This window comes from Lepidothrix coronata, unplaced genomic scaffold (genome assembly GCF_001604755.1).
Source record: "Lepidothrix coronata isolate B3197 unplaced genomic scaffold, Lepidothrix_coronata-1.0 Scaffold20, whole genome shotgun sequence".
NCBI classification, from domain to species: domain Eukaryota; kingdom Metazoa; phylum Chordata; class Aves; order Passeriformes; family Pipridae; genus Lepidothrix; species Lepidothrix coronata.
In genome coordinates, this window is record NW_016690200.1 from 6,364,427 (window position 1) to 6,381,341 (window position 16,915).

At 42.2% G+C, this 16,915-nt stretch overlaps 1 protein-coding gene across 1 annotated transcript in view; it reads left to right on the top strand.

The window, feature by feature from the left end:
- Nucleotides 1-15,341, top strand: part of MKLN1 (muskelin 1) — a 94,313-nt gene extending 78,972 nt beyond the window's left edge. The window contains exons 14-18 of the mRNA XM_017807770.1: nucleotides 790-904; nucleotides 2,642-2,781; nucleotides 4,653-4,755; nucleotides 13,035-13,089; nucleotides 15,007-15,341. Coding sequence (XP_017663259.1) covers nucleotides 790-904; nucleotides 2,642-2,781; nucleotides 4,653-4,755; nucleotides 13,035-13,089; nucleotides 15,007-15,128 — 535 coding nt within the window. The 3' untranslated portion in view covers nucleotides 15,129-15,341. The remainder of the gene's footprint in view (nucleotides 1-789; nucleotides 905-2,641; nucleotides 2,782-4,652; nucleotides 4,756-13,034; nucleotides 13,090-15,006) is intronic.
- The last annotated feature ends 1,574 nt before the right edge of the window (nucleotides 15,342-16,915 follow it).

A 16,915-nucleotide genomic window follows, 5' to 3' on the forward strand; every position in this document is an offset into this window, starting at 1 on the left:
AGGGGACAAGGGGAAGTGAGCAGTTATAAAAGGCTTTTCCTGTAGGAAGTGCTCAAGGCCAGGATTCATCATCAGTGCAGCAAATTCAGTCCAATGTAAGTTGATAATACTGATGCAGTTGATAACTGGTACATGGTGCCAGTTATTAAAAACTAAGGAAAACTGGTGCATGTGAATGGTGATGGAGAAGTGTCCATGGCATATCCACTATTCTGAGAAAGATATCCTGGTCTGTTTGCTGTGTTCTGGTTTCCAGTGTCCCTTTTCAGAGCTGGCAGAGTTTTTGTATTCAAGGTCTCTTCTAATGTGGGGGTCAATCACTTTGAAAGGTGTGAATGTTGTTTTCTAAAAATGGATTTTCAGTTACAACTTAAGTCTGCTTGGAAATCAGTGATTGATTAAGTGATTACAGCTTTTCTGCAATCCATGGTCTAAAGCTCTGAGTCCAAGATGTTTTTCTCCATAATAAAAAATACTTCATGCTGACAATTCTGTGGGCAGATAATGTAACATCTAAAGATACTCCCAAAGCTCATGGCAGATAATTTTTTAGAATTTTTTCTTGGTTTTGGCTTATGCTTGAGGACTGTGTTCAGCCAAGGTGACCTCTGATTGTTGGATGGGTTTCTTTTGTAGAGCTAAGAGTGGGGATGGGATAATAGAGGACAACGTGTAGAGAAGTAAGAAAATCTTTGGTGTTATACACCATTTGTACCTTAAAGCCTTTCAGCAACTTTTCCTACTTCCTCTTAAGTCCTGCTAACCATTATTTACTGCTTTGTATTTCAGGTCATGTGTCTATAAGAATGACCAAGCAGCAAAAGAGAACCCAGGTAAAAGCCTCCAGGAAGAGGAGCCCTGCCCAAGGTTTGCCCATCAGCTGGTGTATGATGAGTTGCACAAGGTATGAGGGTCCAGATAAATACATGATTTTTTCAGTCTTACGGCTCTTAAGATGTAGTTGTTTCCTCAAAGGTGGTACAATGAATATAGGTTTTTTGTTTAGTGCTAATGTTTGGATTAATATGGTGAGTAACTTTCATTTAACTTCCCATATTTTGAAATAAAATGCTGAGCTTCTTTTTATGTCACTACGAAGCAGATACAAGAGCTGTTCTCACACTTCAAAACAAGTGAATCTTCATTATCTTCAGGGACTTAATCTTACAATCTGTTAGTGACTAAATGGTCTCAGTTACCAACATTTTTAGGAAAAATCTGAATGAACTAATCTCAGTTGAGAATCTTCTGTGCCAGAGGTGCCTGACTGGACCCTGCATGTCAGAAGCAACTGTCATTGTTTAGCACTATCAGACACATTCATAGACTTAAAAATAGACTTAAAAATTGGTTTTAGTGTACCTGACTGCTCAGTAAACTTAGGGTTTTGTGCATATTAACCAGTAAAGCACAAACCCACAGATTAGGTTCATAAATACATCAATCCATGAATTTAAATTACTGTGAGAAACTTACTGAACCTTTCATGGATATTTTCCAGTTAAACTCTTTCTAGAAATTCTTTTTAGTCTGAATTGAAGAACAGAAATATATTTTAGTCTTGCACTCCATAGGATGGCAATCAAATCTGGAAAACCCAACTAGCCCAAAACTTTGGGGATAAGGGAGATTTGAAGGAAGAATAGATGCAAATTCCATATGGAGAACTTGCATTGCTTTTTGACTTCACAGACTTGTAACACTGACTGTAAATTCTGCTCTGCCTTTACTTCTAATTGTAAGGTACCCTGAGACTGAGAGTAGTATTTTGTAAGTTACTCTGAAGGTTGCTAAATCATTGCAGTTGCCCAGCTTTATCTGACGAGCTGTTTGATGTGCTTGTTTTGAAGAGTCTTTATTTTTAGAAACCTCTGTTCCAATGACCTTTCTAAACTCCTCTGATATAAATAAGGAGAGCCTACAGCAGTGGGATGCAGAATACATTCTTTTGAGTGATTATTTTTAAAGCTGTGGGGAAAGGTAGCCTGTTGGACTTGTTAAACCTCAGTATTTGAAGATCCTTTGTAGCGTGTTTAATGTCAACAGTTCAGAGTCTGAAATTACCAAACGATGGGAAGAAAAATACAGTGAAGAAATAAACAGTCCTTTTTGTAACACTTCCACTCTTGTGGAAATTTGCCTCTCTCTGTAAGTCTAGTCTTGCATCTCAGAGACAGACAAGTCGAATTAAAGCTCTTTAGAATTTATGGGACATGTGGGGACGTTGATCATCTCCCAGGATTATGCTGGACTGGGCTTGCTGTCACTTTACTTTGAGCATCTTTAGGACTTCCCACTCACTTGGTTGGTGCTTAAGGATCTATCATGCTCATAGGTTTTTCCTAAAGAAAGAGTATGTGTGGGTTTGGGATGTTTGTTTATAAATACCTCAGGAATCTGCTAGAGGTAGGTTCTAACAGTGCAGCTTTTTTATTGTCTTCAAATGTAAGTGGCTTAAGAGAACTTTCTTCATCTCCTGAGGGAGAAGATGAGGCTGATAAAAAGATGGAGCAACTTGACTAAAAGGCAGAATTTCTCCCTCAAGAATAAACCTCTCCAAAGCTACTGACGTAGTGAATTGTCCTTGTTCAGTGCATGCACACAATCAATCACCTTTTTGATCTGCCTCTCATTTCCTTAGGTTCATTACTTATTTGGAGGGAATCCTGGTAAATCCTGCTCTCCCAAGATGAGATTAGATGATTTCTGGTCTCTGAAGCTCTGTCGACCTTCAAAGGAATACCTGCTAAGACACTGCAAATACCTCATCAGAAAGCACAGGTATAGAAACAAAGGTGGTTTGCAATTTTCTTTTCCAAATGTCTCCTTTTTTTTTTTTTTTTAAGTTGGTGAAACTTGGAATATCTTACACCATTTTGGCAAATGTCATTTTATTGGTTATATGGAGTAGATGATCTTCAAAGTCCCTTCCAACCCAAACCATGCTATGATGGTCTGCAGGTTTCTGGGTTATTTTTTAAAATTATTTTAATAAAACGCAGCAGGGCAGAACTAAACTACAAAATTAACTTCGTTCTGCTTTGACTGTGTTATTCTAAAACTAGAAAAATGTGGTGTGGGGGGAGTCATGGGGAATTTTTAGATTCCCTTTTCAGTCTGCTGCTCATCAACATGTGTTTTGGTGCTGTCACCTCCCAAGGAAATGGAGTATGTTTTGGAAACACTGTGCTAGGAGATAGTAACAGCTCACAAGGATGCTAATGAAGTCTGGGGGCTGGATGCCTTTGCACATCTGAGACTCAACTGTGGTGAGGTCATCAGAGTTTCTCATTCAGAAACTCCTGAAAGAGCTCACTTAGGCAGAATTCAACAAAGCAATGCTTCTTGCACTCTGCATTCTTCAGAGCTGCCTTATATTTGCTATTTAGGGCAACAGCTTTTCAAAATCAAGCTTAGGGTGTTGCCTTAGTCAAGAAATTGCAGCAGAAAACAGCCTTTCAAGACCCAGCAAATTATTTGAAGCCAATAAATAGCTCTCCCTGCATTCCTGGGGAGAATACTTTGTTATCAGGTTCTGCCAAGAGCTGAGAGGTCAGGTTTTCCTGATGGTATTTTACCTCTGAGGCTGCAAGAAAATTTCTGCACTCAACTCACAACCACTGTGCTGGATGGGGCCTTTTAAGATCAGCCACACAGTAGATGTGAATACCTACAAAAATTAATAAAGGCCTTGCCCAGTTATCTGGGAAGCTTATTAAACCCAGATGTGGTGGTATGGAAATGCAGCTGTGCAGCCTCCAGGGACAGCTCTGGAGTATTTGTTTTTACTTGCTTAAATTGCACTCAAAGGAAGTGTTGCTGTGTATTGTCTGGCAGAAATTTGGGGTTTATGCACCATGCTCCCTCATTTTTGGGTTCCCTGTGAGGGAGCCAAACCTGACCAGCCGAGGTGTGGTGGGTGCTTGGCTGGAGTTGCATCTTTAGCCAGGTTCAAAATTTGGGCTACACATGTCCACTGTGATATAAATAGCCAAGTAAATGACCCAAACAAAACAATAACAATATGAGAAGACGACAGTATGATGCTGCACTGGCTGGATAGGTAATAGAAGGGAAAAGATCATTTTAAACCTCATCCTTTTTAGGCTTATGCACCCAAACAATGCTGCAGGGTCATAGCTCTGCTCACTGAGGATGTTGAGCCCAGAATCATTTTCTCAGGGCTCTATTAACTTCTTCAGGGAATTCACAGAAGTTACAGTTTCTGTTTGTTGAAAGACAATGGGGAAATAATGGTGGTGGTGAACAGGATTTTTAGGTACCTGTGCTCTTCCCAGAGGTGGAATATAAATATCCCTGGGACTGAAGTGCTCAGGGCTTGCCTGTGTCTGAACTGTGCTACTCACACCTTACAAACCAAACAAACTTAAAATGTTTTATATATACACATCAAGAACTTGCTGTACGTATGCTTTTGAATATTTTCAGTAAGAGTGTGACTCCCTTACACTCCCCCCAAAAAAATCCTCCTCCACGTTTCAGTCTGTATTCCCGCAAATTACAGGCTGAGCTGCCACTAACGTGGTTTTCTTTGGAAATGCTGGTTTTGATAGATGGGTTTTGCTCTTTGTAGAACTGGTAGTACTTAGCCCTGAAGGAAGTGGCTGTGCTCAAGTTTTCTGTCTCTTCAGGTTTGAAGAAAAAGCTCAGACTGACCCTCTTAGTGCACTGAAGTACCTGCAGAATGACCTGTATGTGACTGTGGATCACTCGGACCCCGAGGAGACAAAAGAGGTAAGGGCTCAACAAATCCTTGTCTTAAAGAAGCTTAAACTGTTCTCAGTTAAAATTTTGAACCTCTTAAACCTCGTTTTTATTCAGTTTTCAAAAGCTCTACAGTGTCCAATGCTTTATCACATATTTCTCCCCACTGTGAAGTTCACTTTGCTTTAGAAACAGTCATTTACCTGCAGGTCCAGATAAAATAGCTTTTGTACTCCTAAGGGTGAAGAGTAGGCCTTTGTTTTAATTCCAGCATACTGATGTGTATTTTGGGAGCTTTAATTGAATTGTAAACTCTCTGAAATGTCACAAGTCTATAGTTGGTTGTGTGGTAGAAAATGAGTAGAAACTTATTCATGCTGCCTTTTGGCTTGTCAATATTCAGCAGCTCCTGGGAGGGGAAAAGAGGTTTTTCCTGAGGTGATCAGTGTTTCTGGAAGTAATTTGTATATATACATTGCTTGCTACCCTTAAAATCTTATTTCCTCTGCCTTTTGAATATTATCCAGTAGGCATGTTTTTTTATTTATTCCAGGAATTTGTTCCCATTTCCTGTTTTGATTCCAGCACCGCAGTACGTGTCACTTTACAAAACGGATTAAAGAAACAGTGAGAAGTGACACATAAAGTGGTTGATTTGATTTCATCACTCATTTCCATATGGAAAGATGTGCATTCAGCTCCCGTGGGGGAGATGGGGAAAACTCCATGGTTCTTACTGTCTTCTTGCCTTAGTGACTTTGGAAGTCATTCAGCAGCTCCTTTTATAAAATCGTGATAGGAGAATGGGCATTTCTACTCCATGCTGAGTCCCTGGATTAGATCACTTAATCTGGTGGTTTTAAGCTGCTACTTTAGATAAAAAAAAGATTATACAGACACTGAAAGCTTTTGGGGGAGAGTATTCTGCTTGTGTGTGCACAGTATAGAATTGTAGGGTTAGAGTTATGAAAAAAATGTGTACTCTTACCAGGATCTTGGAACTGGTCACATTTGTCATAAATTCTGGTCAACCTTTCTAAACATCTGATCCAATATGTCTGCGTGTTCTGTTACATGGTTTCTCATTTTAATTGTCCCATATCAAGTTGTTTGACATCCTTTCTAGTCATTTCTAGCATGGGAAAGACAACGGATGATTGTGCTGTTCTTAGGGTAGAAAAAGGAGATATTTTTATTTTTCCCCAGTTATTCACTGTCTTGTACCAGTGTAGCAGCACTTTCATGGAATCCTTTGGGTTGGAAAAGCTCTCTAAGATCAAGTCCAGCCATTAGCTCAGCACCATTAGCCAAGGCCACCACTAAACCATGTCCTCAAGTACCACATTTACACGTCCCTTAAATCCCTCCAGGGATGGGGGCTCCACCACTGCCCTGGGCAGCTGCACCAATGCTTCACAACCCTTTTGGTGACCTTTTTCCTCATATCCAATCTTAACTTGAGGCCATTTCCTCTTGTCCTGGTGCTTATTACTTGAGAGAAGAGACCAACCCCCACCTGGCTCCACCCTCCTTTCAGAGAGTTGTAGGAAGCCAGAAGGTCCCTCCTGAGCCTCCTTTCCTCCAGGCTGAGCCCCCCCAGCTCCCTCAGCTGCTCATCAGACTTGTGCTCCAAACTCTTTCCCAGCTCTGTTCCCTTCTCTGGACATGCTCCAGCCCCTCAATTGTCTTTCTTATTGTGAGGGGCCCAGAACTGGACACAGGATTCGAGGTTTCTTCTTCCTTTTTGAACCTGTACTAACCCATAGTGTACAAATTCCCATTCTGATGCTCTTTTCTCTCCTTCTGCTCCCTCCCACTCCTGTAAGACCCTGTCCTGTGTTCTCTGATCTCTCCCTTTTTCTCCATGTCACTCCTGTGTGCTGGTGGCCTGTCTCTCTTCGGCCAGTTACTCCTGAAGAGATCTTGCACCTCATGGCTGGCTGAACCTTTTTATTCCCTGAAAGAAAAACCTCTGTGGTGTGATCAGCAAGCTGCTCTCCTCATTGCCTGCTGCCTCTTGTCACCCACAGACCGAAGGAGCTGCCGTAGACGCTGCACATTGGGCACAGGAAAGCCTTTTAATATTCTACATTTCACTTTCCCAGTTCAGTGCATAGTGTTCAACTTGTCCAGCTTGTAAGAATGAGGAATTTACCTGCCTGCATGGGCTCCTCGGAGATTTTGGGGGAATCTAACACCTTTATCTTACAAGGTAGAAATAGAATAAAAATGTTTGAAAAAGATTTCAGAGAGCACACTGGTGTTCTGGACATCAGTGATCCAGCATGTGAGCTTAGATAGCTCAGTCCAGCTGAGTGAATATATTGTGGATTCTTTTCTCTGCAGGCCCGATGTCTGATCCAGACAAAATCCAATAGCTTCTGTCTGTCGTGCTGGTCCGTCGGATCAACACAAACCATTCAGCAGAATTAAAACTTCCATTCCAGTGACCTCCAAAAATCATTTAACTGGTTTTGGGACAATTTTTTTTTTTTTTTTTTTTTGGGTTTTTTTTTTTTTTTTTTTTTTTAATTATTAATTGTGCTGGTCATAAAGGTTTTACTTCCAAAGCTTTTTTACCCTGGAACAGATCTGGCAGGGCTGTGGCCCTGAGCCAGCTGCTGGGCTGGTACTGACTGGATGTATTTCCAGTTGACGTCAATTTACCTTCCGGTTATCACATCGAGTTGGCTTTTTGCTCTGGCATTGCATCTTCAAACAGCTCTCTTGTGCTTTCCAGAGGACTGACGCAGGCTTTTTGGATTCCATATCGAATTTCAAGCACCAGTTTGATTGTATCTCTCAGCCCAGACACCTCCATGCTCTGCCTTTATTTGTAGTTGAGGTTGTCTTTTAATATTGAAGGTGATTGACGTGCTCCGTGCTGGCTGCAGCCATGGAAGGCTGTAAGGATTCTTACTGTGGCAAATAGGGAAGCAATTCCTGCCTGTTTTCCCTCTTCCTTGGGCATCTGTTAAATCTGGGAAGGACCAAGGTGAACAGTTTTATCCCCAACCCTGTGCAATAGTTCTCCTGGAGACCAGACCTTCATGTTTTCTGGACTGAGGTGTGGGTGGTGTTATATACCATTACAAACAGAATTTCCCCTTGCGGTGAGGTTTGCTTGCTTTGTAATAGAAGTAATTCCTTCTAACTTAGTTAGACAAGTCTGTTCAGCTGTTTGGAGTTTGATGCCAAGGAAAACAAACAGACTGTTCTTGAAACTTACTTTGGCGTTAGTAACCAATTTTGTTTAAAGTAGCATGAATGATTGATGGTAGGAACATACCCCCAGATTTTCATTCCATTGCTGTGAATTTTAGGGATGCTAATAGGATTATATTTTTATTTCACTTTTTTTATTATTCTAAAGTGAAGTAGATGCCTGCAAGTAACAAGTATTGCAAGGGTGCCTGTTTTAGTAGCCACAGGCTGTGTGCCAGCAACTCTACCCATAAATGCAGATCCAGTTCTCTTTAATTTGATTCTGCTTGGAATCACCTAAAATCCCTTTAGTCAGTTCAGGGTTTCCTGATCAGTAGATCTTTTTCACTGACTGTGGATTAATACCCCTGACACTGTGTGTAAAGGAGGGTAGATCCCCAGAGCATGTGGAATTTTGTCCGTGATTTAAGAGATTAAAGTTCTATAAAAGTGTCATTTGTTGGTGTAAAAATTTCTGGTGGCATGGGTGTTCTCCTCTTTCTCACACAGATTTTGATGATAGTTACAGCTGTAGGCTTTTAAAGAGAAAAGGATTGTCAAAATAAAAATTGAGTTGAATTCCAAGTTGTGTACTTCAGGAAAAATGGGTGCTATTAAAGCACAGAAACATCAGTAGGTCATGTACCAAGCTAAAATGTTCCTTGAACACTGCAGGAATCATACCCAGAACTTTGCTGCTCTTAAATGGGCTACAGTAGAAATCAAGATGATGCAAAAAAATGTCCAGTGCTTTCCAAGTAAAGGGGATCAAGATGGTTTTGTACACGGAGATTCAGCGACTTGACGAAGCTCAATCCCACGACTGTTGTAAAACAGATACCAAGCACAAGGAAAACTTGCAGAATGTTTTTCTTGGAGCATGGTAGGAGAAAGAGCAAGGACCTGGAGGCCAATTTGAGGCCTGACTTGCTTGTAGACCCAGGCTGGAGGCCCCTATTCAAGGCTGCTTCATACTTTCCATTCTTAAAACCTTGTCTTTAATAAATTTGACAGATAAAGCCAGCGGGGCCCGAAAGTATTGTTTGAGTCTGCATTAGACTGATATTTCTGGGAAAATTCAAGCCCAAATGGGAAAAATAGTTCTAAGAAGGAGCTAAGAAAAGCCTGTTTCTCTTCTTCGTGTCCTGCTGTGATTCTTTGTAAAGCCTCAGAGCCTGAGTGCTGCAGGAGCAGAGGCTTTGGAGCCAAGGAGCCTTTAGAAAAACAGTGTTCAGCCTTCCCAATTTCAGCAACGGCTCCATCCTCAAAGAGTTTGAGCCTCTCTTTGCTTCTTTGAGCCTGTGCTGAGAGTCACCAGCCCCAGAGAATTGGGCAAAGCTGAGGAACTGGTTTGCACTGTGATCTGAGTGCTCACATTATGGAGGAGGAGGAGGAATTATGTCTGATTCAAACAACCTACCAGGTATCCCAAACAGGAGTTACTCATTCCCCCTTAACCATTTCATGTCTCCAGAGGCAGAGGTGTGCAGCAAATATACAAAAATAGATATAACTAATACAGCCTTATTTTAGTTCCTTGTTTTTCTCCAAGGAACCCCTGCTCAGTTCAGAAGGTGGGTTGGATCTCAGAGAGAAGTTAATTGTATAACAAAGGAAACTTGTCTTTTGAGTGCAGGCTTTATTTGGAATGGATGAAGCCACTGAGCCAGAGGGGTTGTCAGAAGAAAATGGGTGGTGTGTGATTAAAGCAGTTGGATGCTTCTGCTGGATAATTGAATTCTGGTCTTGCCTCTGTAGCAGAGCTGCCATGTGATGTTAAGCAAATTGTTTTTCCTAGATGGTCATTAATTGAGTGTTTCATTCTGGTGCCTGATGGGAGAGATCTCAGGTGTGACTTGCTTGAGGGCTTTGCTTTTTCTGTGAATTCAGAAGTTGTTGCATAACATTATTTTGAAAAATCAGTTTCTGTTAGTTTCAAAGAGGGAACCCAAAATTATTCAGAATTTAAAGTGCTGTCTGTTACAATAACAATTAAGAAAACTGAAGGAGTGGTCTTGAGTAAGCAGTAACTATCCTATGCATTGGGAAAAAAGGTATCCTTTGGGAGAACATCATAGGGTTAAGCTGGGATCTTAATGCAAATGCAGAGTGAACCAACTTAGGCTCAGCACTGTCTGTAACTGATGTTCTTAAATCACGTGCTTGACTTTTCTATCAGAAAGTGCTTTTTAAATGCGAGCTGATACATAAACTTAACTTCAAACCAAACAAACAAACAACCTCAAGGTTAACTGAAGTGCAGTGTCATCAGTGCAGAAGGAAACAAGATTCTTCTTTCCAGCTTTAAGGGGAAGAAACTCGTAGCCATGAAAATCCATCCTTCCTGGTGCAGATGAGGCTGGAATACTTGGCATAAGGTCTTTTCAGTGGATTTTTAGTCTCAGTTCAGTGAATTACAAGTTGGATCCTGGTTATATGGTCTCTTAGTTGGGCACCTGAGCTCCAGCCTTGGAGTGTGGCTTTCTGCTCCCAGTGGGAAGGCTGCTGGCATTGCTATGGGAGGAAAGGAAACCTCTGGAATTATGTGGCATCTGCCTTGGCAGCATGCCCCTGAGGCAATTGTGTGGGAGGGAAGGGTGGCCAGGATGTGGCATTTGCTCTCAGAAGCAGCATGGATTTAGCCACGGGTTTTATTGGAACTTTTAGAGCTATTTCTGCTGGGCAGCTGTTTGAGGATGTTGCTGACTGGAAGCCAAGCAGCTCTGGGAAATTAAGCTTGCAGGAAAATACACGTGGAGCGTTGCAGTCACTCGTGATTTGGGATAACCAGGCCTCACACTCAAGAGGGAGCTTAATCACCCTCTCTCCCCTCTTCTGGAGTTTGTCAATCCTGTACCTTTCTAACCTCTTCTTACACCTTCCCAGGACACCCTCTCCAAAAGATGTAAACTTACTCCAGCACAGCGCAGTCCTTATTTTAGACTGGTTTTGCCCTTGATGCCACGTCGCAATTGATCTTGCTGAAATGTTTTTGTAGCTTCTTACACTTAGGTGTAGATTTACTTCTTGTAGCAGCTTTCTGCATTTGTGACTTTTGGCAGATTCCTCCTTGGTCATTGTTCTGTCATCTTCTGCAGCGCTGACTCCTTTGAACTTTCTTCCTAGAACTTGGTTTTGAGACCACTAAATCTTTTTTTTAGCGCTTTCCTCCTATGTTTCTAATTGATATAGGGCATCCCAAAGTGGGTGCCTTGTTGTAGAGGAGACTTACAAGCCTTGATAACAGCAGGAATACTTGATTTATTTGAAGATCCTGCTCCTTCTTTGTGCACTTTCTATGCATTTGCCAGTTTTACAGTAGGATGATAATTGATCTCTTATAACTCCTAGGTGCATTTTCACAGAGCCTCTGCACCTGTTTTGTATCACTGATTTTTCCTGTTGGTGTTGATTTGCACTTGGCCCTAATGAAACACACCTTGATCCATCATTTTAAACTGGATTTAGTGGAAAAACAGTAGGAAGGCTGTCTGCTCCATGCTGTCAGTCTGTCTGAGAGTGGTCTAAGGGCTGTGGGCTCAGTGATCCTGCCCTGTCCTGCCAAGCAGGTTATGACTGAAAACCCAGAATAGTGCTGCCCCAGGGCACACATGAATCACTCCTGATTCACAGCTCCATTTTCATGTCAAACCACTGATGGCCACCCACAGAAAAGTTATTTGACCTGTTTGCCTTTCCCTGTTGGTTTAATTTGGGTGATGCCTTGATAATTTGCCTTTAAATATATAAAAGATTTATATTAAATCTTTTAATTAATTAATTAATTAAATTAAATTAATTATTAATTAATTAATATATATCTATATTAAATATATAAAAAATTTGCCTTTATATATATAAAAGCATCAGAATTCCTATGAAAGTCAGAATGGACAATGTCCATTGCCAAGTCTTATCCATAGGACCTGCTGCCTATAAAAGAAATCAGGTTGATGTGATACAACTTGTTGTTGCCAAACTCACATTGGCTGCTACTCATCACCTTCTCCACTCCTTCATGCTTTCACATTGTCTGCGTTCCCATTTTTTCTTGAAATGAAACCGATGGATATGTAATCCCTGGCTGTTCTTTCCACTCCTTTCCTGAACGTATTTATCCTGGTTCTTCCCCCCTCTTCTCTCCTTTGGGCTGTGTGCTGAAAAGACACACGGGAGACACAAGATTCCAAGCCTTTAAGAAATCAGCTCATTCCTTACAGGAACATGACAAAGCACTAAGCTTTGCTGCTCTGGGGGTGACTGAAAACAGCAGCTGGGGCAGAGGAAGACACTGGTCTGTCAGTGAGATATTAAGGGAGAATAAACCCACGAATGTGTCACTTCAAACGTTTGAACTCATGATTCTGATGTTCCCCAAGAAGTTTTATTTTTAATTTAAGAGATGCTGCCTTAAGTTTATGATATCAGCTTCTCTGGCAGTTCAGAAAGGTTGATACCATTAGAAACGTGGAGTGTTTTGGGTTGGAAGGGACCTTAAAGACCATCCAGTTCTAACCCCCTGCCATGGGCAGGGATGCCACCCATTAGATCAGATTGCTCAGGGCCCTATCCAGCCTGGCCTTGAACATTTCCTGGGAAGGAACATCCAGAACTTCTCTGGGCAGAGCATTCTCTGTGTTCAAGAAGTTCATGCTGCACCAGCTCCAACTGTATCCAGCAGTTCCCCTGTTTTTTGTGCTATCTAATCCCTGCCTGCTGAGCCTGTACCATGTTAATCCCTGGGAATGTTACTGCGTGGAAGGGACTCTTCCTTCTGCTCTGTGATATCTGCCAAAGGGGCAAAAAACTATATGTAAAAAAAAATGAGATTTTTAGAGCTCTCAGTCAAGTACCTTTCATTGCATCAACACTGCTCTAATTCTAGGAAAAACCATCTGACTTGTGCCAAGCTGACAAATTGTATTGCTCATGTGAAAGTGCCTGCTGCTGTTATTCATGTGTATGGCACAGCAGTTCTGAGCACTGTGCAGAGAAAACACAGCAACTTTCAAACCACTTGGACTTCTATGAATCTTTTGGGGTTTTTTCCTGTGCGGTTAATAACACTTTTTTTTTTTTTCTTTCTCCTTTCACCTCTTCTGCAGTTTCAGCTTCTTGCCTCAGCATTATTTAAGTCTGGCTCGGATTTCACGACTCTTGGTGAGTATTGTGTGTCACATGAATTATATGATGTTCCATCTGATAATTGCTGTTAGTTTCTACTGGATTTTATATCAAATATTGTAGTTCCTATGAACATTGTAGGCCCTTTTTCATTTTGAATATGCAAAGTGCCACTACCCAGCCATTTGAGAGGTTATTTATAATGACCAGTGTCCAATGCCTCGAGCCCATATTTAAAACATCTGTCAACATCAGTGGTTTTAAACCAGTGCCTCCTGGGATCATTTTGTGTGTCTTATTACATCTGATCCGTTGCTGTTACCCAAGTAAACAGAAGCTTTGGTCAGAATAAAGCACCTCCTGTCATGTCACTTTGGAATCTCACAGCATGGCTACAGCTCTGTTTGCTGTGATAACTGCAATTCCTGGAGTAGTTTGGTTCGCCCTGTTCTTTGCAGAACGAGTTCTTTGGGCAGAATGTCAAGAGCGAAGAAAACAGTGGCGTGAAGGGCTGGAAACAGGAGGGCTGAGCCAAAGCCATGATTTGTTTCGCTCCTCTGTCCAGTTAACTCTTTTACAGAGCTCAGAGATTAATCCTGGGAGAGCTATAGGAAGGCTGTAGGCACAACTTACATCCTTGTAGTGCTGGGTTGTCCTCACGTTACCGAGCTCTCGCTAAGAGTTTGGACGACTTCAGTTTTTCATGGAGGCAGAATTCCCAACATAAGAAACTGAAGGAAGGAAAAAGCCCACGGCACTGTCTGCCCGGCTGGATGAGGAAGCTCTGCTGAGCTGGCGTGATTTGGAAGACATCTAGTTGATCCCGTGAAATTAATTTTGTTTTTAAAGAAAGAAAACAGATGTTTCAAAAAAGTTGGATTTTTCGTAGAGTCACAGAATGGTTTGGGCTGGAACGGACTTTCAAGTTCATCTCATTCCAGCCCCCTGCCATGGGCAGGGACACCTTCTACTAGACCAGGTTGCTCCAAGCCCTGTCCAATCTGGCCTTGAACACTCCCAGGGATGGGGCATCCACAGTTTCTCTGTGCAACCTGTGCCAGGGCCTCACCACCCTCAAAACCTTTCCCTGGTTTTAAGTGTTGTAGAAGATGAATTAGTTGTTGTGTCAGTTCAGTACTTTTATCCAGAGTTTGGCTTTACAGATAGGATGCACATGTCAAGCAGTGCTTCTAAAATAAAACAAAAACCCCTAGCCCTCCTTGATTTGATTAACTTGGTTGACTTTGATTAACTGAAGAGTGAGTTCACTGAATTAAAAAGCATTCCTTGGAGATACCAGCGATAGAAGTAACACAGAGCAGAGGAAATCATTGTGTGCCTGCCCTATTGTTCTTGCTGTTGATGGTTTAAGTGTGATGATTTGGATAAAAAATGCAGACCAAACCCTCCCCTCTTGGGAGGCAGCACTTCAGAAACCCAGTTTGCAAAGCTCCCTTGTGCCAAGATGCAGCCAAGGTCCCCTGTGCAACTCCAGTGAGTAAATACCTGACTTGGGACTCCTACCCATCAGCAGGACTTGTCTGAAGGAAAACTCCAGGCAATCCAAGGAGCAGTTCTGGTTATGGCAGTGAAGATAACGAGGAAGCCTGAGGACAGAAGAAATGAGGCACCAAATAAAAATAGCTATGCAGATTTTGTTTTCTGGGGCATCAGAGCAGCCCTCTGAGAACTCCGTTTCTTCAGGGCTGTCAATGAGCTTGACAGGCATTTGCTGATTACTTTTTATGGCATTTTGATGGCAGTGCTGGCTTGGGGTGACGTGAACTCTGTGTGTATGTGCACACAGCAGTGGGGTGGAGGGCTGGCAGCCTTGTTAGTGGAGACAGAAGTAGCAGACTGTTAACATCGATCCCAGGTGGACAACTGGCCTGTTCCACTGAGCATTTAGAATAGGGACAACTGACTCAATTTCCCCGTTTCTTCCTTCCCCAGGATTTTCAGATGTTGACCACACGTATGCCCAGAGAACTCAGCTGTTTGACACACTAGTCAACTTCTTTCCAGACAACATGACCCCTCCTAAAGGCAACCTGGTGGACCTCATCACGCTGTAACGGAGCAATCACTGGACACGTGGAAGAGGAAAAAAAGCATCCATTTTCAGTATTTTAATTTTTTTACTGCATTGATTGACTGCTGGGATGAAGTTAATATAGTAACCCCTAGGTGTTTGAAAGGGGTTTTATACTTGTATGGTGAATCCCTGGAGCTTTTCCCTTGGAGTAGGTTAATAAAATGTAACTGACGTACTTCTGACTAAATATATATATTTTTTCTGACTTTGGATTTTGAGTTAGCAAATGTAAGATGAAAAGGTGGGGGGAAAAGAAAAAAAAAATAAAACCCAGTCATGTAGTGATCTTTTTGCCTGTGGGGGAAAATTGAGATTTGTGAGTTATCTGGGATTAAAGATGATGGGTTTTATTTTGGGTTTCCTGAGGAAGAGGGGGGAGAAGTTTTTCTTTCCTCATCTGTATCTCATGATATATTGCTTTATGCTACAACTCCATCCTCAGCAGCTGAATAACTTGCTGGCAGGACACTGGCACACATTGAGGTAAAAGTAATTTACGTCTTGAGTCTTGTAATCTTGTGTCGTGGGGCTGTGAGCGCGTGTTACAAAGCGTCTGTCTCCTCGCCCCAGAATCAAGCTGACAGTCGTGTCTAACTGCATCTGAGACTCGATCTAAGCTGAATACCTACATCCCTCTCTTGTGTTCTCTGGAGCCTTCCACTTAAACCTGGCAGGCAAGTGGGAACCTCAGAGAAACCATTGGAAAGCGGGAGCACGGCCGTACCGTCCCCTTTTCAGGGATCGCTCTCTCTGCTGCTGTGCTCTTCTGCTGGGAAACCACAGGGGTCCTCGGTGAGCCCGGCAGAACTGGGTCTTCCACCACATCCCCCCCCAACCTCTGCAACCTGACCCTGGGTTGGGTGTAGGATTTCTGAAGCAGATTGTCTTCGTTTCCATGTGCTTCTGTGTGCGTTTGTCTGTGTGTCCGTGTGCAGAGCGTTGCTCCCAGCAGCTTGTCCCTTCCTGTGCAGTGCAGCTCACTCATCAGTGCATTTTAGACCTAGATCTGAATGTGTGAGGAGGCCTTCTTAGCATAAATCTCTTTGAAAGCCAGCTGATGCATATGTATAGAAAATATATTCTTTCTCCTCGCTGAAAGCCTTCTTTATACACACTGTAAGGGCTTGGTGCTGCACTGTGAAGTGGAATGAAGGACACGCATACCCAGCACTAGAAACTGTGCATTTGGTGTCAGTGAGTGTTCAGTACACACTGGCAGATGTAAATATTTATATGAGACTGCAAAGCTTTATGTCCAGCAATGTTCATGCCAACTGGGTATCGTTGCTGCACCCGCTGAGGCCTCGTGGCCCCTGTTGAACTTGATGGAAAATCCTTTGTGTTGCAAAGATGGACTCTTGAAATAAAGAGTTGGTCAAGTGTCTTTTTCAGAGCTCGAGTGTCTGCTTGCTTTGATTGCATTGTATTGCTTCTTTATCATGTTCTTTGTGTGACTTTTGTAGTCCTGCTACGTTAGAAATAAATTTAAAAAAACCTCATAACTAATGTTTAATCACTTAGAAAGGAACAATATGTCAGAGGCCGGGCTTTGCTTGTCTTCAGGGAGGACTGTACAAAGCAGTGTTTTTAACCTGTCACTTGAGACCGTTCAGACATTGTACACTTCAGTGGATGGCAAATCACATGTCTGGGGAAGACTCCACTCAGTGAAGGAAATGAAATCTGATGAAATCATTTCTTTGGAACGTGGCAGGTTTTTTTCCCGGTGATGTGGAAAGTTTTACGTTACCGCTGGGCTTCATGATG